The 21,858-nt window shown below is 38.8% G+C and overlaps 3 protein-coding genes across 3 annotated transcripts; all 3 read left to right on the top strand.

Annotated features, from left to right (window-relative positions):
• The first annotated feature begins 1,826 nt into the window (after positions 1-1,826).
• LOC135750344 (cytochrome P450 2C8-like) lies at positions 1,827-7,335 on the top strand. Its single transcript, XM_065269148.2, has 9 exons — positions 1,827-2,067; positions 2,837-2,996; positions 3,221-3,373; positions 3,556-3,716; positions 5,411-5,584; positions 5,678-5,819; positions 6,013-6,200; positions 6,314-6,455; positions 6,559-7,335. The coding sequence occupies exons 1-9, from the start codon at positions 1,873-1,875 to the stop codon at positions 6,753-6,755; spliced, it is 1,512 nt and encodes a 503-aa protein (XP_065125220.1). The 5' UTR covers positions 1,827-1,872; the 3' UTR covers positions 6,756-7,335.
• Positions 7,336-8,479: 1,144 nt separating this feature from the next.
• On the top strand, positions 8,480-20,357 carry LOC135750343 (cytochrome P450 2B4-like). The gene is made up of 10 exons (XM_065269147.2): positions 8,480-8,798; positions 8,996-9,155; positions 9,421-9,570; positions 9,728-9,888; positions 12,599-12,772; positions 12,843-12,984; positions 13,359-13,546; positions 13,680-13,821; positions 13,925-15,446; positions 20,202-20,357. Exons 1-9 carry the CDS (start codon positions 8,583-8,585, stop codon positions 14,113-14,115), a joined length of 1,524 nt encoding a protein of 507 aa, XP_065125219.1. The 5' UTR covers positions 8,480-8,582; the 3' UTR covers positions 14,116-15,446; positions 20,202-20,357.
• LOC135750342 (cytochrome P450 2B4-like) lies at positions 16,369-20,357 on the top strand. Its single transcript, XM_065269146.2, has 9 exons — positions 16,369-16,610; positions 16,803-16,962; positions 17,223-17,372; positions 17,508-17,668; positions 17,991-18,164; positions 18,288-18,429; positions 18,566-18,753; positions 18,886-19,027; positions 19,133-20,357. The coding sequence occupies exons 1-9, from the start codon at positions 16,395-16,397 to the stop codon at positions 19,321-19,323; spliced, it is 1,524 nt and encodes a 507-aa protein (XP_065125218.1). The 5' UTR covers positions 16,369-16,394; the 3' UTR covers positions 19,324-20,357.
• Positions 20,358-21,858: the final 1,501 nt, after the last annotated feature.

Here is a 21,858-nt window from a genome sequence, read left to right as displayed (position 1 = left end):
AGCGTGAGCTCCAAGGAGACCCGTGGTGAAGGAGAACCATACGTACCAGAAGCTGTAATCAGCGAGGAGGTGAGAGAACTGACTGAGAACGATTCACTGTGCCTTTGTGTCCCAGCTGTTGCCTGTGGAGGAAGAGAGAGAGAACCAGCGTGAGCTCCAAGGAGACCCGTGGCGAAGGAGAACCATACGTACCAGAAGCTGTAAGCAGCGAGGAGGTGAGAGAACTAACTGAGAACGATTCACTGTGCCTTTGTGTCCCAGCTGTTGCCTGTGGAGGAAGAGAGAGAGAAACAGCGTGAGCTCCAAGGAGACCCGTTGTGAAGGAGAACCATACGTACCAGAAGCTGTAATCAGCGACGAGCTGTCATCTGTGGGAGAAGAGAGAGTACAAGTGTGAGCACCAAAGTAACGAGTCGAGGAGGAAAATTCATACTTACCCAGCAGCTGTAGTCGGTGGAGAGGTGAGGAGACTCTCGGGAGAACGATCCACTGTGTCTTCGGGTCCCAGCGGTAGCCTGTGGAGAGAAAGAGGAACAGGAAAGGAGAGTGAGTCGACAACCAAGGAGCTGCGTGGGAAGACGGCGGAGTGCCGCGAACTACACGCAGGTACACGGACGGGAAACAGTACATGCCCATATTCATTGTGATTTTATTCTGCCTCCAGGAAGGAAGAGGAGCGCGCCACGGGCAGAGGGAACCAGAGGCGGGAGCCCGTTCCCCGACGCAACTTTCACCCCCCTGTCACTCACTTGCTCGTGGCCCCTTGGAGGACAGATCCAGATATTAGTTTTAATTTCCCTTTCCCCAATCCCCAGAATCTTTTAAATATTTAAACAAATAAAGAATATTTTTTTTATACTTACCTGTTCCTCGTTGTTGTTTGGTCATTGGGTTGGTTTTGGGGACCTCCTCGAGGTGGGAATTTAGAAGGGGCGTGGCTTAACCATTAGCAGCCAGCCCCTGGCTTGTGACACTCACAACAACACTCAAAGGCATGTTCAAGTGTTTGTTTGAATCTGCTGTCTGCACTTGGGTTCTGTTAACAATTAACCAAATACTAACAATACTAAAACCAAAGTTTACTGTTTAGGATTTGAATATGAGCAATAGGAATAGTGACCTTGCGTTGGTAAATAAACCATGAAGTACACATGAGTCTTTAAAATTGATTGTGAAGGTTGTGTTGACATGTCTATTATAAAACTGTATGACGGACCAATAAACAAAGCACATGATGAATTACACCCAGCCAGGCACGTGCAAGTTAAAAGTTCCTCCCACTGCAACAAAACTCAGGTATTGCATGAGGTTGCATAAAGTAGTATCTCTGTTATGCTTTACCTGTGACATAATTTTACTTCAGCTTGTACCTTTACACACCCTTTTTACAGATTGTGCAAATAATGTAAATCAGGGAGGTGTCAACCTCAAAATCAGTCCGCCCCCTTATTTTATGTGGCCTGCATGAGATTACAAATAATTTTATTGCTATTAAAAATATCTCTGCTCTCTCCCTCTCTCTCTACTTAAAAAAGTTTAAAGTTCAATGAGGTGAGACAGCCAATAACCTTAAACCTTTCTGAACTTTTAAGGATTTCCATAGGGAAAGTGTAAAGAAAGAAAAGAGAGCGTTTTCCTGAACCTAAAAGTGCCTGCAATGTCTCAAACCTCTGATTTTAATATCCATAGGTCTTCATGTTTATAAATTACAATTATTTATGTTTTTCATTTATAGTTTTTCTCATAGATTCATACATCATAACATTAATGCTAAGAAAGGGTTAACACAACAGGGTAAGTCTGACACTGTCATTGTCTCCACCCTCCACCGTAAAAGAAACCAGAGATCGTGTTTGTGTTCAGTCTGTTGTAATGGAGACTTCTGCAATGATTTTCGACCTGAACTCTGTGAGCCTGGCTTTGGTACTGGGTTTGATCTTTCTGGTTCTGTTTGAGATGATGAGGATTCATTTCACCAAAGCTCAATATCCACCTGGACGCAGACCTTTCCCTTTTGTGGGAACTGTGCCATATTTTATAAAGGATCCAATGGGATCTGTCAGATCAGTAAGTTTTTACTCTCTTAGTCATATTCTTTCTTATTCTCGTACTAAAACCCCTTCTGAAATTGTGAAGATGCTTATCTAGCTATAGCTCTGGAAAAATTAAGAGTTTAAGATTATTTTCAGCTTTCTTTAGAGGTATGCGTTTAAAGACTATAATTTTTGTTTCATTCTGTTATCTACCGACAACATTTCTGCCAAATTCCTAATATAAATAATGTTTTATTTGCACTGATTTGCAGAAAAGTGAAAACAAACGATGCAATGTTTTTTAGATCTTGAATACTTCAAAGAAAACTTATTCATTCATAAACAGCAAAATACTAATGTTTGCATGTATTTTAGAAATAGTTCAAAAATGAATATTTGATGGATTAAGGCTGATTTTTAATCACATCTTTCATGTGTCCCATCATGCTTTCAGTCTTTTTGCATTGCTGTTGAGTGACTTCATGTTACTCCTGAGGTTTGCTTTTGTTGAAATTTAGCAGACACTGGACTGAAATGGTTACAAAAATGTTGATTTAAGCCAAAACTTGAGTGGTCTTTTCATTTTTCCAGAGCTATATGTGTTCAGAAATCAGAATGTGACAAAAGTACTTAAAGGTTTATACTCAAAAATCAGTGTTTGATGTTGATCAGGGTTCAAAAATTGTGAAGATGTTTACATACGTGTTCAGAATGTGATAACATCTTAAAATGTGTTTTTAACAATTACATGTTTATCGGTGTGATTATCCAATTTAGTTGAACTTTAATTATTTTAAATTCAGATCAGCCAGTTTGGAGAGTTGTCCACTATTTACTTGGGAAGAAAACCAGCAATAATCCTGAACACACTGGAGATCAACAAGGAAGCCCTGGTGCAAGAAGGTTCATCTTTTTCTGGAAGACCAGTTATACCTGTTATAGAATGGATAACTAAAGGACTCGGTCAGTAAAACTTTGTTTGGATGGTTTGGATGTAGATATCATGCTGTTATGTAAGATCAATCTATGACACATGTTATGAGCAAAATAAATGTTTAGCAGAATGTACGGAAGGTGCTTTTGTCATAATAAGGACAGTGAGTGGGTCATAATATACTTTTATTGTGTTTAGAGGAAGATCATAAACATCTACACCACCGGTGGTAAAAGTTTTCTCTGTTTCTCAGGTATTGTAATGGTGACGTATGGTCACACCTGGAGACAGCAAAGAAGGTTTGCTCTCCACACGCTCAGAAACTTCGGCCTGGGAAAGAAATCTGTGGAAGAGCGTGTGTTAGATGAAGGCCATTACCTGGTTACTGAGATGCTCAAAGATGAAGGTTTGAGATGTTCCTCCTCTATTCAGATTCAATTCTTAGTGTCTAGGTGTAAACATTTGATTTTAATGTCATACAGCATCTAAAAGATTTTTGTTGTTTTCATTTAAGGTATATACTGTATATGGTGTGTTGTACATTGTCCTGTTCAAATCACACACTTAGGGACTTTGTTTTTGTTGAAGGAACGGCATTTGACCCACAGCACGCCTTACAGAATGCAGTTTCCAATATAATCTGTTCCATCATATTTGGAGATCGTTTTGAATATGATAACAAACGCTTCGCATACCTTCTGAAAATCCTCAATGAGAACTTTATGCTGACGGGGTCACCTGTGGGACAGGTAATTTCTAATTGTTGGGCTGTAGGGTGTGATGTCACTTTGTTATTTTACTCATATTCAGAGTTTTAATGGTCATGTAAAACCTGGAAATATTGGGGAATTGTTAATTTTTTGTGTCAATGTGCTTAATGCGATTATTATCTTATTTAGAATAAGGGTAATATACAGTGGCAAGAAAAAGTATGTGAACCCCTAGGAATGAACTGGTTTTCTGCAGTGATAAGAAGCATTAGCTCTTATGAACCATGCCTCGAAAGAAGGAGCCCTCTAAAGAAATCCAATCAAGAGTTGTTGCACTCCATAAGGCTGAAAAGGGATACAAAACAACATCAAAATGTTTAGACATGCATCAGTCGACAGTTAGACAAATTGTTTATAAATGGATACAGTTTAATAATGTACTGCTACCTTTCCTAGAATTGGGCACACGGCCAAAAGAAAAATTCTAAGGCACAATGCAGAATACTTATTGAAGTAAAAAAGAACCAACGAGTATTAGCTAAAGGCTTGAAGACATCATTGGAACTGGCACACATTTATGTTCATGAGTCCACCATATGCAAGTCTTTGAACAGGCACAGTGTCTATGGCAGAACATCACAGAGGAGGCCGCTGCTCTCCTGAAAAACATTGCTGTGACCCTGACGTTTTGCCAAAGAGCACCTTTGCAAACCCCACCTTGGCTACTGGGAAAATATTTTATGGGCTAATAAAACTAAAGTTGAATTTTTTGGGGGAAACCGTAGCTTACCACATCAAAACATCATCCCAACAGTGAAGTATGGTGGAGGAAACATCATAATTTGTGCATGCTTTGCTGCCTCAGGGCCTGGACCACTGCATCATCGAGAGGAAAATGAATTCCCTAGTTAAACAAAATACCCTACAGGATAATGTCAGGGTGGCTATCCACCAGTTGAAGCTCAGTAGAAGTTGGTTGATGCAGCAAGACAATGACCTTAAGCATTGAAGTTAAACCACCACAGACTGTAATTGCTTCCAAAGGAGGTTCAACAAACTATTAAATCCAAGGGTTTACTTACATTTTCCTCGAGCACTGTGAATGTTTAATGGATGTTTTCAAAAAAGACACAAGAAACTAGAACTATGTGTGTGTTGTCAGCTTATGCACATTGTGTTTGTCTAATGTTGTGACCTAGATGAGGATCAGATCACATTTTATGGCAAATCACTGTAGAAAACGAGTAATTAGATTACTGCTGTCCATGTAAACGAGGTCAGTGTTTTTTTTCCACAGTGACAGTGCTGTCCACTCCAGTAACTGACAAGGGAAGGATGGGTGAACTCCACTGCTTCACTCCCATTGGTAGTCGCTCCCAAAAATCGTTCATCATTTGCTTAAAGTAAAACTTTTTTAACTTAACTTTCTCGCATCGCTGGCCTTGCCCATCAGGTCGCCAACGGTCACTTTCGCTTGTGTCACCAGATGTCGCCAAGCTTCCATTGAAATGAATGAGATTGCGTCGCTCTACTACTACTAGTCGCTGGTGGTCTGAATGGGGCATAAGACGTAAAATCGGTTGTGGTTAACATGATCTCTGTTTGAGGGATATATTTTTTTTAATCATGGTAATGATGAGAATATTAAAAAAATGAATATATTTTCAATTATACAAAGTAATATCTCTCGTACTTGAAAATGGCCAAGCACTGAGCATCAATCTCTGTTTTAGATCTTCAACTTGGTTCCTTTCATCAAACACTTCCCTGGACCTCACCAGAAGATCAATCAGAACGCCACTGAGTTACTGGATTTCATTCGTGAAGAAGTTAAAGAACACAGACAAACTTTGGATCCAGAAAACCCACAAGACTTCATTGATGCCTACATGTTAGAAATTGAGAAAGTGAGAGACTCTATAGCACTAAAATCTGGCCTGTCATGAAACTCTGACTTTACTCTTATAGCTTTAGCAAACTATCATTATTTTTACCTTTAGCAAAAATCACACGAGGACTCAACGTTTCATGAGGAGAACATGGTTGTGTCAGCAGCCGATCTCTTCTTGGCTGGAACCGATACGACGTCCACCAGCATCAGATGGGGACTCATCTTCTTGATGGACAACCCAGATGTACAAGGTGATAAACAAGTGTTCTGAACTTCTAATGTGCAAAACAACCAGTTATAATTTACACCAGACTCATTAAAGGAATAATTTGAGTTTTTATAAATTTTATATTTTATAAATCATCTTTTTCGATGTTAAGTGTCTGACTTTACCTGCAGTTTGATGTTTTGTGCATCTAGTTTATGTAATGTGTTTTGTTACAGAGAGATGTCATAAGGAGATTGTTCAGGTGTTGGGTTATGACCGTCTGCCCAGCATGGTTGACCGTGAAAAACTTCCATACACATACGCCACTGTTCATGAGATTCAGCGCTGTGCTAACATTGTTCCTCTTGGTGTAGTTCATGAAACCACACAGCCAACCAAACTAAGAGGATATGACATTCCCAAGGTAATGAATTAATGAAATATGCTGGGATGATAGAAGTGAGTACAGTAAATCTTTGGGCTAAAATGTGTCCTGGACTTTGTGAGATTCCTTTACAGATCGACTATCTTTTATAGGGAACTATGATCATGACAAACTTGACAGCAATTTTCAGTAATAAGGAGCACTGGAAATCTCCGGACACTTTCAATCCAGATAATTTCTTGGATGAGAACGGACATTTCTACAAACCTGAGGCATTCGTCGCTTTCTCAATGGGTAGGTTGTTTATTTGTGATTATGAAGTGTCAAAAGATTTAACTATGAGCAGAAATTATTGTACAAAACTGATATCAATTGTGTGTTTATGTTCATTCTTCAGGTCCAAGGGTCTGTCTCGGAGAGACCCTGGCAAGGACAGAGCTTTTCCTTTACATTGTGTCTCTACTACAGCGGATTCATTTCTCCTGGCCACCGAACTCACCGCATCCAAACATGGATGGTATCCTGGGTCTGGTGAGATACCCTGAGCACTTTGAAATCATCTGTCGTAGCCGAGATGCCAAAGACCGTCAGTGACCCAACAGGCCAACAGAAAGAAAAGAACACTGAAATCTGTCTGCATCCACATTCAGAATAAAAGCTGCTGTTCAGAAACTACAGATACTTCTTGTAGAATATCCTTAAGATTGTTGCGGTCCAGGATTGATATATTGACAATTTTTAGGCATCCTTTGATTTCCCCCCACAATGACAATTGCTCACCATCTCCCCTCATTTTTAGGAAACCAAAACATCTTTATTTCAGACAGGTATTTGTTCCAAAGGTCAGTTTAGCCACATGGATAAACCAACACAGACCAGTAGTTAATTTCAGGCCAGGCACATAAGCTTGGCAACACGCGTGTCTAATGAAACTGTCTATTTAATGTACTTGTATTTGCTGTCTTGTGCTGATTCATTGTATTCATTTTTTCAGGAGATTCTGAAGTCCCAAGTATCGTATGTGTGTTTTTTTTTAAATATCTATATTTTGCCAACTCACAAGTGTTTCTTCATGTCCTTGTTTACAGTGGTTTAGGCCGTCTTGTTTGGGCCATGGTTTTTGTTTTATTTAGATAAAAACATTTATGTCTGAACCTGCTGTCTGTAATTGTGTTCTGTTTACAGTTAACCAAATACTTGGTTAACTAATATAAAAACGAATAATTAAACCAAAGATTTGGATATGAATAATTGGAATAGCAAAATGTCCTTGATAAATAACCCTTAAACAGTCGAAGGCAGTCTATAAGGTTTTGTAGATGTGTATATATGTTTGAACTACACCCAGTCAATAACATGAAGAAAATTATTTCCATATTACAACAAAATGTACAAAAAAGCATAAGCTGCATTTCCATTACAGATTTGTGCAAAGCAGCAATATTTTCTAAATGTCAACAAACTATTTCAAAATGATGCGTTTCCATTAACCGATGATATGTGACTGAAACATAGTTTTTCCTCTTGTGATAAGTCATTCCAAATATCACATTAACCACACTTGTCATTATTTTTAACCAAAGGAGACGTACGAGTATTATCCAAACATTAATGCCTAGGAAACCTGGCAACATATAGGTGTATTTTTTAGAGGTACAATAATAGTACATTATTTTAAAACAAAAGATATGTGGAAGTGTCCTCCAGGGTCACCCTATTGGCAAGGAACGTCTTTTGAGGTGTTTCAGTGAGGTGTTAGTGCATACAGCGTCATCTTCAAATAATGATTATGTGACTTACATTAGGTGACCTGGAAATTCGAATAATAAACAATAAATGCTGTTTTGCGAAATACACATCTACCGAATTGCCTGAAAAAACACCTCATTTGAGCGTAATGTTTTGTGATACTGAATTTTTTTCCATCAGCTGTATTTTTAGTTTGCAAAATTTGCGCAATTTGGCAAGTACTGTGTGAGGTTTCATGTACCACTGAACACTGTCATTCTACACTTTTACAGATCATGTCACAAACAGTAGTATTGTTTGTTTATTAGTGGTTATTTTGAAGTTAACTCTACATAGTCAGTCATTTATTCACCAAAGTCATCCAGGTTTCTGTAGCTTGTTTTCATCATGTCAGTACTCTAAACTTTTCTGATTTTTAAGGATTTCTATAGGAAAAGAATAAAGAAAGAAAATGTTTTCCTCAACCTAAAAGTTTTATTATGTTTATACATTACAATTATTTATGCTTTTATTTTATAGTTGATATATGATAAGTTGCTCATAGATTCATTCTTCACAACATGAACGCTAGGAAAGAGTTAACAGGATGAGTTTTCACTTCCTCTCTGTCATTGTCTCCACCCCCTTCTTCTGAAGCTTTAGTAAGTACAGTACAGCGGTCGTATTGTGTTTATGTTTTCTGAATCTGCAGAAATGGAGACGGCTGCAATGATTTTTGACCTAAACTCCGTGAGCCTGGCTTTGGTTCTGGGTTTGATCTTTCTGGTTCTGTTTGAGATGATGAGGATTCACTTCACCAGAGCCAAAAATCCACCTGGACCCACACCTTTCCCTTTTGTGGGAACTATACCTTATGTTATAAAGGACCCAATGGGATCTATCAGATCAGTGAGTCTTTACTGTCTTTCTGGTCATATTTTATTTTCCTACATTTAAATTACTTTCTGAATTTAGATGTTTATTTATAATCCTGAAATATACAGCAGATGTGTGTAAATAGTTTTTTCTAAGACTAAGATTTTATTTTAACTAAGGTTTAACCTAAACCCTAGCAGTACCAAACATTGTAACTTTTTTCCGATCAGCACAGTCAATATGGAGAGATGACAACCGTGTACCTTGGAAGCAAACCCATAATAGTTCTTAATACACTTCAGATCTCCAAGGAAGCCCTAATCCAAGAGGCTTCAACGTTTTCTGGAAGACCATATATACCTCTCATGGAATGGTTTTCTAAAGGACTTGGTCAGTAAAACTTTGTTTGGAGGGTTGGGAAATGTAGATATCATGCTGTTATGCAAGACCTACAATAAATCAAAAACAATAAATTGTATAACTTGCAAGTCAGATGTTAAGCAGAATGTACCAGCGGTATGTGCTTTTATCCTTATAAGGCCTGACTATGGACTTCTGTTATTGCACCCTTTGTTAATTTTGGAGCATAGTCTCAGTCCATTCACATTCATTGTGTGGAGAGGAACATCATGAACATCTTCTCTGTCTTTCTCAGGTATTTTAATGACGAATGGTCACTTATGGAAACAGCAGAGAAGGTTTGCTCTTCTCACGCTCAGAAACTTCGGCCTGGGAAAGAAATCTGTGGAAGAGCGTGTGTTAGATGAAGCCCGATACCTGGTTAATGAGATGCTCAAAGATGAAGGTGTGAGATGTTGCTTCTCTATTTAGACTTGTCACTGAATGTCTGAGAGTAAACATGACTACCCTGTTTTTTCAGTATGTGTCATTTTCCAATTGCACTGCTATAATAGTGTGTTAGGAAATTGATCTATTCTGTTCTCATTTTTTCTTTATTGAAGGAACGGCATTTGATCCGCAGCACGCCCTACAGAATGCAGTTTCCAATATAATCTGCTCCATCATGTTTGGAGATCGCTTTGAATATGATAACAAACGCTTTGCACACCTTCTGAAAATCCTTAATGAGAACATCATGCTGTCAGGGTCTGCTATAGGACAGGTATGATCAAGATCTATCTAATCATTGAGAAGTTGACTGTGACAACTATTTTGTTTATGGCTTACAAACTCTACTACTGAAAGTCATTGCTCAGCTCAATTTGAGTATTTTATTAAGTGCAAACCCTTTTATTTACCAAGAGACTTTATATCCATTGTTGTGACTGCTGTGTACATCCCCCTGAATGCTAATGATAACATAGCTGTAGAGCGACTGCACAAAGCGATTAGCAAACACCAGTCCGCAAAACCTGAAAAAGGTTTTATTGTGACAAAAGACTTTAACCACTCCAAGCTTAGAACTGTTTTCAAATATTTTGTCAGCATGTCTCAATGGGCAATTTCAGTCTCTATCGTGAAGCCAACACTAGGGTGATCAAATGTGCCATTTTCCCCGGACACGTCCTGGCCAGGATTTCAGGTGCATCCATTTTAACTAAAATGTGAGTACCTCGATGACATATGTGGTCGACAAATGTGACTTCAGGAGGACACACACTAAATCCTGGCCAGGACATGTCTGGGGAAAATGGCACATATGGTCACCCTAGCCAACACAGAAGTGCTTCTACAATTCATCGACTGACTCCAAAATAGAGTCAATCCCATAGACACCAATGCTAAAATGCTCAACCTTACAGCTGAAATAAATATGTTTACAGCCTGGTACAAAAAGTGTTTTGGTCTAGATAGCTAGTCTAAATAAAAAAATGTTGTAACTCATCCGTATTAATTATATCAAGCCTTGAAGTTCTACATAGGGGCTTGGCCACTTGAGTGACTAGTGAACTGGCGCTGCTGTCACTACTAGACCTGTTCGAGTCGTGACTCACTCGAATCTTTAACCCGGATCTTTAAATTAACTCATGAGTCGCGAGTCTCTAGTGTCATTAACCCGGTTCAGTTGAGTCCTACTACAATTCATTGTAAAACCATTAACAGCGCCACCACACACACAAACCTCTTTCAACATTATTGATGAGACTTCGCTCGCACTACAGATCCACTCGTAACCGGCTGATCTGCGTGAGAACTGACCAGAGATTCTCACTCAGAGCCAGAAACATTGCAAACTTGAGAGACCTGCGGATCCGCGATTTGACCCGAGATTCTCACTCAGAGCTGGAAACATTGCAAACTCGAGAGACCTCGGGTCGCGAGCCGCGAACTGACCCGAGATTCTCACTCAGAGCAGGAAAAACAATGCGGACTCGAGAGTCTCTAAACTCGTAACCGGCTGATCCGTAACCGACTGATCCGTAACCGACTGATCCGTAACCAGCTGATCCGCCGGCTGATCCGTAACCGGCTGATCTGCGCGAACTGTCTCTCCGGCTCTGGGGGATACATAAGCAGGACAGTTTTTTTCTATATTTTCTCTATATTATTATGCTATTGTTATTAGGCTTCTTTTTTAAATGGTCGACCATACACACAATACCTAAAACCTATAAGCATGTTATTTCAGAAGTGAAAGGCTTTTGTTATGGATTTGCTTTTGAGGAGACTTCTGTCGCTCTATAGATCCACTTACCATCATCCACGCGAATCAGCCGGTTAGTGGATCTGTAGAGCGAGTCTCATGTCCATGGTCTGCGAGTCTGCAATGTTTCCGGCTCTGAGAATCTCGAGTCGCGTGGATCAGTCTGTACTGAGTTTCCTTGGCAATTTAGCAATACTGACTCAAATGACTCAAGTGAATCACACAACCCGGATCACTTTAGTGAGTGACTCACAATAACCCGGATCCTTAAAAGGAATCGAGTTTGCCAGGCCTAATCACTACCACTGAGCTAAGCGGGCAGGCATGGTTTCAGCAACCAGGCACCTCAGCTCCACCCACGCCTCTTTGCTGATTTTCGGTTATCCACAAGATAGCGCTTGGCCAACTATTGATTTCAAAAGGCTCTTCACAAACCTTTTTATAGTCAAACCTTTTTATATGCTCATGCCTTTCCAGAAAGGACAACACTCTGGATTATGTATACTGTACACAAACATTCCTGAGACATACAATGCCATTCCCCTTCCCCATTTGGGCCAGTCCGATCACCTCTTTTTGTTTTTGTTACCCAAATACAAACCACTAATCATGTGAAGCCATCTGGAATTGTAGTAAAAACATGGCTAGAGGGGCAAATTCTTTATTACAGCAACAGTTTCAGGATACTGTCTGGAACATGTTGGCCACTGTGGACTCATAGACAGATATTTATACTTCCCCCGTATTGGACCATATTAACTGATCACAACTGTCAAACACATCAAGAACGTCCTTAATCAGAAGTCATGGATGAAACTGTGGTCCACCTTCTGTGGAAAGCAAGAGATGTTGCTATTAGATCCAATGAAGCAGAGGTCTATAGCAGAGCCAGGGATTACCTGAAAAGGGGCATCAGAAAAGTCAAGCACTCCCCCCAGATGAGCTTAAGCACTACTTTGCGCGGTTTGACCTAGGTATTAACCATCACACTACAAACAATGATTTCTTTGCTGACCACCCACTATTACTCTCCACAACTGATGAAAATTCAGCACTGAGCAAAGTAGATGCAAGTTCGTCAGCTGGCCATGATGGGATATCCAGGCTTGTGTTTTAGGGGGTGGAAATTGATTCTCAATGTTATGACCATTTTATTGACACAGCGTAAGATTTGAGAAACACATTGAACGTGAAGGGCCTTGATCTCATGAATGCTTCTCTGTTTTAGATTGTCACCTTACTTCCCTTCCTCATGCACTTCCCTGGACCTCACCAGAAGATCCTTCAGAACAACACTGAGTTACAGGATTTCATTCGTGGGGAAGTTACAGAACACAGACAAACTTTGGATCCAGAAAACCCACGAGACTTCATTGATGCCTACCTGTTAGAGATAGAGAAAGTGAGATACTTGCCAGACCAGATGTAGTTGAGCTATAGCTTTAGCAAACTAACATTATTTTTACCTTTAGCAAAAGTCGCACAAGAATTCAACGTTTCATGAGGAGAACATGGTTATGTCAGCAGCCGATCTCTTCTTGGCTGGAACTGACACAATGGCGACCACCATAAGATGGGGACTCATCTTCTTGATGGAAAACCCAGATGTACAAGGTGAAAACATTTTACAGGTTTTCTAGACTTTTGATGTGTAAAATCCAGGCTAAAATATACACCAGACTCATTCAAGGATGTAACGTGAGTTTGTAAAAAAAAACAGATGATCTGTTTAGATTAGGGTTCACCAATCCTGGTCCTGGAGAGTCGGTGTCTCTGCAGAGTTTAGCTCACTGAAGCACCTTAATTATCTGCTTCAGGTGTGTTGGATTAGGGTTGGAGCTAAACTCTGCAGAGAACCGGCCCTCCAGGACCAGGATTGGTGACCCCTGGTTTAGATGTTCAATGTCTGACTGTAACTGGTTAAACATGACGGTCATGGTGTCATAGTATTTCTGTCAATCTAGCTCATGTAATATGTTTTGTTACAGAGCAATGTCATAAGGAGATTGTTCAGGTGTTGGGTTATGATCGTCTGCCCAGCATGGATGACCGTGACAAACTTCCATACACATACGCCACTGTTCATGAGATTCAGCGCTGTGCTAACATTGCACCGCTTGGTGTAGTTCATGCAACCACACAGCCAACCAGACTAAGAGGATATGACATTCCTAAGGTAGTGAATGAATGAAATATGCTGGACTGATAGAAGTGTGTGCAGTGAATCTTTTGGACTAAAATGTGACCTGGGCTTTGTGAGATTCCTTTGAAGATCGTTAGTACATATTCAGATTGACTCTCTTTTATAGGGAACTATGATCATGACAAACTTAACAGCAATTTTCACTGATAAGGAGCACTGGAAATTTCCGGACACTTTCAGTCCAGAGAATTTCTTAGATGAAAACGGACATTTCCACAAACCTGAGGCGTTCATTGCTTTCTCAGTGGGTGAGTTGTTCACTTATGATTATGAAGAGTCAACAGATTTGACTGTAAGCAGAAGTTATTGTGCTAAACTTATATTCATTGTGTGTTTATGTTCATTATTCAGGTCCGAGGGTTTGTCTCGGTGAGACCCTTGCAAGGACAGAGCTTTTCCTTTACTTTGTGTCTCTACTACAGCGGATTCATTTCTCCTGGCCACCAAACTCACAGCGTCCAGACATGGATGGTATCATTAGTGCATTGAGACACCCTTACCCCTTCAAAATCATTTGTTCTAGCAGAGATGCCAAATACTGATCGTCAGTGACACGCCAACAGACAGCTGAAGAACATCACATTCAGAATAAAAGTTGCTGCTCAGAATCTACAGATACATCTTGTCAAAGGTTCTCAAAATCGTTGAAGGTCCAGGATTTATGTTTTGACTCTTTATTTCTAAACATTCTTTGATTTCCCCTCAATAACATTTAAGAGTAAAAAAACTGCACCAGTGTACTGTTCTGTGTTTAATAGATTGTAGGGGTGGAGACAAAATGTATGTTATACACACCTGTGTGTAAAACTGTTGAAGGACTGGTGTGAGTTATCTGATCATGTGACTGTCTGCCCGTTTTATTACATAAACACCTGTTCATTCTACAGAGTCTTAAAAGATGTAACTCTACAAGCACACAAAGGCCTGACACTGTAGATAGAGTTGTGTTAGCCGTGCAATACAACATAGTCAAAGGGCAGGCAGACAAATCCAGTAAGCAAAGAGACAGTCCAGCCAGGCAAACAGAGCAAAAACGTAATCTAGAAACAGTAATCTGATGAAACAGGAAAAATGGTCAATGGACACTTAGAACACATTAAACATGGTTTAAATATAAAAGATAGGGTGACCATTTTTCTGGGACATATCCTGGCCAGGATTTCGAAAGTCATATTTGTCGACCGCATAGACCCCTTCAATGTTTGTAAACATTGAACGCCTAGGTTGGGTGCGCGTGCAGCATATGGGGTCAGAAAAATGGTCATACAATACAGGCTTTCTAATTTAATCTAACAGGGCTGATAAATGATGACTTACCTGAAATGGCCTTTGAATTGTCCCAGTCTGCACGTTTAATTGCTTGCAACCACATTATGTCGCCTATTTTTTTAATGGATGAGATCCTGCAGGAATCCTAAAAAACTTAACTGCAATTTTCACACATAGGTGACAATATTCTTTGGATTCAACAGAACAATACGCAACTCCACTTGATAGGATGACATTTCTGACCCCGACATGCGCAGTTCAACCGCGAATTCTTCTGTGACGTGAACTGTGAAGGGGTCTATACATCATCAACGTTTATTATTTCAGGTTCTATTTCATTAAAAGCAACCGTTATATTTTAAGGTAAGAATGAAACTACAATGATTGTATATGATTTTAACTGAAGTGTGAGAATCTCGTAGACAAATGCAGTCAACAAATATGACTTCCGGAAGACGCACACAAAATCCTGTCAAGGACGCAAGGCTGCAGCCTCCAGACTATTAACAATTATAAAATTGACTATTGTTCATAGTTAATCGTAAATTGTTGTAATATGCTTATGACTTACAAATGTAATGCTTAGTTAACTTAAATAAACCAGGTTTGATGCTGTCTGCAACCTGCAGATGCAACCTCCTGAGGCTGCAGCCTTAGGATTAAATAAGGCCCTGTCCCAAATGGCACACTCTGAACTTGTGTACTTCCTCAGAGTCCACACTTTGATGACATCATGGAGTGCAGCACTTAGGGACCCTTGACGTGAGTCCACGAGGGTGCACCAGAATCGCATTGCCCATCAGTGTGAACTCTCTCATGTGTCGTCTGATTGGTCTGATTGCTCTTTCGCAGAACTTCTGGGTTGGTAAAGTGCGTGAGGCCTGCAGCATTGTGGGCTTCGCCAAAGACCACGTCAAAGATGCGAAGGGGGTGCTGAAAAGCATACTTCGGAGCGTAAAAATGACAGATGGGACACCCTACGGACTAGTAGACTAAGCGAGCACACGAAATTTAAGGCCACGAGACCGAAAGTTCACATAGAAACAACCATAGTGTAAAAAAATCCAGTTTGGGGAGAGGGTGCCACCTGGTGGTGGGATGAATGAGAACACTCCCATTTAATTGGTGGCCGTTTCTTAATCTAAAGGCTGCAGCATCAGGTCATCTCATTATACCTCATCAAGACTGTCTTATTTCAGAATATTAACTATTATAAAATTGGTTATTATTCTTAGTTTAGTGAGGTGAGACAGTCAATCATTTATTCAGTAAAGTCATCAGCATGTTTTCATCACTGCAGATTTCAGTACTCAAAATATTTCTGAACTGCTATTTCTTAAACCTCTGACTTAGCTGTTTATAGGTGATCATGTGTATACATTACATTTATATATTTTATATTATTTTATAGTTGATGTATAAAAAGTTGCTCATAGAAACATGAATGCTAGGAAAGAGTTAACACAACAAAATGAGTTTTCACTTCCTCTCTGTCATTGTCTCCACCCCCTTCTTCTGGAGCTTTATTAAGTACAGCGGTCGTATTGTGTTTATGTTTTCTGAATCTGCAGCAATGGGGACTGCTGCAATGATTTTTGACCTAAACTCTGTGAGCCTTGCTTTGGTTCTGGGTTTAATCTTTCTGGTTCTGTTTGAGATGATGAGGATTCATTTCACCAGAGCCCAAAATCCACCTGGACGCAGACCTTTCCCTTTTGTGGGAACTATACCTCATGTTATAAAGGACCCAATGGGATCTATCAGATCAGTGAGTCTTTGGTTATATTTTATTTTCCTACATTTAAATCACCTTCTAAAATTAGATGTGTTTTTTTAAAAATCCTGAAATATACAGCAGATGTGTGTAAATAGTTTTTTCTAAGGCACGTTTTTATTTTAAATAACGTTTAACCTAAACCCTAGCAGTGAAACCGAACATTGTAACTTTTTATCTAATCAGCACAGTCGATATGGAGAGATGACAACCATATACCTGGGAAGCAAACCCATAATCATTTTAAATACACTTCAGATCTCCAAAGAAGCACTTGTCCAAGAGGCTTCAACTTTTTCTGGAAGACCATATATACCTCTTTTGGAATGGTTTTCTAAAGGACTCGGTCAGTAAGACTTTGTTTGGAGGGTTGGTGAAATGTAGATATCATGCTGTTATGCATGACCTACTGTAAATTAAAAGCAATAAAGCTATTATATAACTTGTGAGCTACAGTAGATTTTACAGAATGTACCAACGGCAGGTGCTTTTATCCTTATAAGGGCAAACTGTGGACTTTTTTATTGCACCCTTTGTTATGTCTTAGTCCATACACAGTTATTGTGTGCAGAGGAACATCATGAACATCTTCTCTGTCTTTCTCAGGTATCTTAATGTCGAATGGTCACTCATGGAGACAGCAGAGAAGGTTTGCTCTTCACACGCTCAGAAACTTTGGCCAGGGAAAGAAATCTCTTGAAGAGCGTGTGTTAGATGAAGCCCATTATCTGGTTACTGAGATGCTCAAAGCAGAAGGTGTGAGATGTTCCTCCTTGATTCAGATTCATTCCTTAGTGTCTGGGTGTAAACATGTCTACATTTCCAATTGCACTGCTACAATAGTCTGTTGTGAATTTGGTCTTTTCTTTTCTCACTTTGTCTTTATTGAAGGAATGGCATTTGATCCGCAGCACGCCTTACAGAATGCAGTTTCTAATATAATCTGTTCCATCATATTTGGAGATCGATTTGAATATGATAACAAACGCTTTGCATACCTTCTGAACATCCTCAATGAGAACCTTATGCTGACAGGGTCTGCTTTGGGACAGGTACGATCAAGATTTAATCATTGAGAAGTTGACATTTATTTAATAATTTTATTTTTGTTCGTAACAGTTCCACTGGTTATGTAAAAACTAAAAATAATGTCCAATAAATTCAGGGGGGTCATTCACCAAATATTTTTAAGCAAAGTAAGACATGAAATGATGCTTAATTGATTTTGAGGTTGCATGCAAAAGTCCCCTCAGTTTGAATGGGCATGACGCCTTTGCACTTATGTAAATAAAATGGTCATACATTGAGAATCTGTTTTTAAAAAACACACTAAACGTTTGGGACCTTGATCTCATGAATGCTTCTCTGTTTTAGATTGTCACCTTACTTCCCTTCCTCATGCACTTCCCTGGACCTCACCAGAAGATCTTTCAGAACAACACTAAGTTACGGGATGTCATCCGTGAGGAAGTTAAAGAACACAGACAAACTTTGGATCCGGAAAACCCACGAGACTTCATTGATGCCTACCTGTTAGAGATAGAAAAAGTGAGATACTCTAGCACTCGAATGTCAAATCTGACCTGTTACGAAACTATTCTTATTTAAACTACAGAAACCAGATTGAGTTTAGCTATAGCTTTAGCAAACTAACATAATTTTTTCCTTTAGCAAAAGTCACACGAGAACTCAACATTTCATGAGGAGAACATGGTTGTGTCAGCAGCCGATCTCTTCTTTGCTGGAACCGACACGACGGTGACCACCATCAGATGGGGACTCATCTTCTTGATGGAAAACCCAGATGTGCAAGGTACATTTATGACTCATTAATGGAAGTAATGTGAGTTTTTTATAAAACAGATGATCTGCTTATGTTCAGTGTCTGACAATGTCATGATGTCATAGTATTACTGTCAATCTCGCTCATGTAATATTTTTTTTCCCAGAGCGATGTCATAAGGAGATTGTTCAGGTGTTGGGTTATGATCGTCTGCCCAGCATGGATGACCGTGACAAACTTCCATACACATACGCCACTGTTCATGAGATTCAGCGCTGTGCCAACATTGTTCCTCTCGGAGTAGCTCATGCAACCACACAGCCAACCAAACTAAGAGGATATGACATTCCTAAGGTAATGAATGAATTAAATATGCTGATATGATAGAAGTGAGTACAATGAATCTTTTGGGCTAAATGTGTCCTGAACTTTGTAAGATTCCTTCACAGATCTTTAGCACATATTCAGATCGACTCTCTTTTATAGGGAACTATGATCTTGACAAACTTAACAGCAATTTTCACTGATAACGAGCATTGGAAATGTCCAGACACTTTCAGTCCAGAGAATTTCTTGGATGAAAACGGACATTTCTACAAACCTGAGGCATTCGTCGTATTCTCAATGGGTGAGTTGTTCACTTGTGATTATAAAGAGTTAACATATTTTTTATTATAAGCAGAAGTTATTGTGCTAAACTGATATTTATTATGTGTTTATGTTCATAATTCAGGTCCGAGGGTTTGTCTCGGTGAGACCTTGGCAAGGACAGAACTTTTCCTTTACTTTGTGTGTCTCCTACAGCGGATTAATTTCTCCTGGCCACCAAACTCACAGCGTCCAGACATGGATGGTATTATTACTGCATTGAGACATCCTCACCCCTTCAAAATCATTTGTTGTAGCAGAGATGCCAAAGACTGATTGTCAGTGACTCGAGGAACACTAAAAACTGTCTGCATCCACATTCAGAATTAAAGCTGCTGCTCAGAATCTACAAAAAAATTCAAAATCGTTGAAGGTCCAGGATTTATGTATTGATTCTTTTTCCAATCAGTAACTTTTAAGAGTAAAAACACTGTGTTCAGTAGATTTTAGCGGTGGAGCCAAAATTTATATTATATACACACCTGTTGTTCATTCTCCAGAGTCTTAAAAGATGTAACTCTACAAGCACACAAAGGCCTGACAATGTAGACCGAGCTGTGTTAGCTGTGCCATACAGCGTAGTCAAAGGGCAGGCAGACAAATCCACTAAGCAATGAGACAGTCCAGCCAGGCAAACACAGCAAAAACGTAATCCAGAAACAGTAATCTGATGAAACAGGAACAATGGTCAATGGACACTTAGTATGCATTAAGACTGACAATACTTAACAACATGAACATGGTAGAAGCATCGTTTAAATATAAAAGATAGGGTGACCATACGTGCCATTTTTGCGGGACGTATCCTGAGCAGTCGTATTTGTCGACCACGTCATCAATGTTTATTATTTCAGGTTCTATATCAGAAAAGCAACCGTTATATTTCAAGGTAAGAATGAAACTACAATGATTGTATATGTTTTTAACTGAAGTGTGAGAACCTCGTAGACGAATGCGGTCGACAAATATGACTTCTGGAAGATGTACCCCGAAATCCTGTCAAGGACGCAAGGCTGCAGCCTCCAGATGCATACGTCATTAAGACAAGACTTCAAGTCATCAAGTCCTTTTCCAGACTATTAACAATTATAAAATTGACAATTGTTTATTGGTTATCGTAAATTGCTGTAATATGCTTAACTTAAATAAACAAGGCTTGATGATGTATGCAGCTTGCAAATGCGTCCTTATGAGTTTTTTTATTTTTATACTTTTATCCTTTACAAGTGTTTATGTGTAGCTGCCATGTTTAGCCCTTTATTTTTGGGTCCTGTTTTTTGAATATTTAATAAACACCTTTTTGTTTTGTATGTGTTGTTGTTTTTTCTATGATCATGCAATATTCTTGCCACTTTAATGTCAGAAATGACTCTTAAAGTAATTTCCTCACAAAAATAGGATACAGAACAAAAGAAAAATCACATAAATATGCTCATCTCTTCCTTCATTATTTTTTTTTGGGGGGGGGGGGTGATGCGTTTGTTAACAAAAATCACGCTTGGCTCTGATGTTGTTTAGTTCAGATGTATTTGAGCAAATAAAAACTGTATGACCCATGAACAGGGGCACTGTAAAGGGGGGGGGGGGGGTAAACAATGATGATTCTCGGGGCCCACGAGTAAGAGGGGGCCCAGAGAAGCCCCCAAAATTGTGGTGCTAAAAATATTTAATAGTAAAAATTATTAACTTTAAATTATTCTATTTGCTGTTTCCTGGTATCAAAAAAATGTATTTGTTTAGGAAACACAAACGTCCGTGGGCCCCTTTCCCCCTTCTCAATTATCATAAATGGTTTAGTCCGCCCAAATTGTTTAATCCAGGCAACACAGCTTGACGTGAAAGAGGCAAAGGGTCAAAATTATCTTACCCAATTTTTCACAAGAAAAAGGGTTTGTAATATTTAAACTAGTTTTAATGAAAATTAATGTAGTTTTAGGAAAAGTCAGGGAGCAGCAAGGCGTTTTGATTTATTTAGACAAAGTTTTTGAGTATGCAAATTTCAAAATGGTCAAAATGACGCCTTGTTCGTTCTAGTGTTAAAGATAATTACCACACTGCAAAAAATGATTTTCAAGAAAAAATTTTTTTAGTATTTTTGTCTTGTTTTCAGTAAAAATATCTAAAATTTCTTAAATTAAGATGCTTTTTCTTGATGAGCAAAACGACCCAAGAAAATTAATCTAGTTTTTAGACCAAAAATATTAAATTTAAGTGATTTTGTGAATAAAACAAGCAAAAAAAATCTTCCAATGGGGTAAGCAAAAAAATCTTGAACATTTTTGTTAAACACTAAATTCAAGAAAAATTTGCTTACCCCATTGACAGATTTTTTTTGCTTGTTATATGCACAAAATACCTTAAATGTAATATTTTTGGTCTAAAAACTAGACTTATTATCTTGGGATATATTGAACATCAAGAAAAGCATCTTAATTTAAGAATTTTAAGATATTTTTACTGAAAACACGAAAAAATACTAAGTTTTTTTTTTTCTTGAAAATCATTTTTTGCAATGCATAAGTTTAAATGTTGCGGTTAAAATGACTGCTGGTGGCCGTTCTAATGTTAAAAGTGCATGATAAGGGAACTCAATTTTCTCCCCATGTTAGGTCAAGAAAACGCTGGAAAAAATAACAATACACAGTTTTAGTTAAACGTTCAACATTCCAAAAAATGACTTTCTTACTTAGTATTTTTGTCTTGTTTTCAGTAGAAATATCAAAAAATTCTTAAATTAAGATGCTTTTTCTTGATGAGCAAAATTACCTAAGTTAATGAGTTTTAAGACAAATTAATATACAATTTAAGTGA

This window comes from Paramisgurnus dabryanus, chromosome 21 (assembly GCF_030506205.2).
Source record: "Paramisgurnus dabryanus chromosome 21, PD_genome_1.1, whole genome shotgun sequence".
Taxonomy (NCBI): Eukaryota; Metazoa; Chordata; class Actinopteri; order Cypriniformes; family Cobitidae; genus Paramisgurnus; species Paramisgurnus dabryanus.
Note: the sequence above shows the minus strand (reverse complement) of the source record. Positions and strands in the feature narration are given on the sequence as shown.

Bases quoted from the DNA above. Each gene is read 5' to 3' on its own strand.
- LOC135750344 (XM_065269148.2), top strand. From the start codon at position 1,873: ATGGAGACTTCTGCAATGATTTTCGACCTGAACTCTGTGAGCCTGGCT. The intron at 3,374-3,555 runs GTTTGAGATGTT...TTTTTGTTGAAG, and splicing joins TGAGATGCTCAAAGATGAAG to GAACGGCATTTGACCCACAG. The intron at 5,820-6,012 runs GTGATAAACAAG...GTTTTGTTACAG, and splicing joins GGACAACCCAGATGTACAAG to AGAGATGTCATAAGGAGATT.
- LOC135750343 (XM_065269147.2), top strand. From the start codon at position 8,583: ATGTTTTCTGAATCTGCAGAAATGGAGACGGCTGCAATGATTTTTGAC. The intron at 8,799-8,995 runs GTGAGTCTTTAC...TTTTCCGATCAG, and splicing joins CAATGGGATCTATCAGATCA to CACAGTCAATATGGAGAGAT. The intron at 9,571-9,727 runs GTGTGAGATGTT...TCTTTATTGAAG, and splicing joins TGAGATGCTCAAAGATGAAG to GAACGGCATTTGATCCGCAG.
- LOC135750342 (XM_065269146.2), top strand. From the start codon at position 16,395: ATGTTTTCTGAATCTGCAGCAATGGGGACTGCTGCAATGATTTTTGAC. The intron at 17,373-17,507 runs GTGTGAGATGTT...TCTTTATTGAAG, and splicing joins TGAGATGCTCAAAGCAGAAG to GAATGGCATTTGATCCGCAG. The intron at 18,754-18,885 runs GTAATGAATGAA...TCTCTTTTATAG, and splicing joins GAGGATATGACATTCCTAAG to GGAACTATGATCTTGACAAA.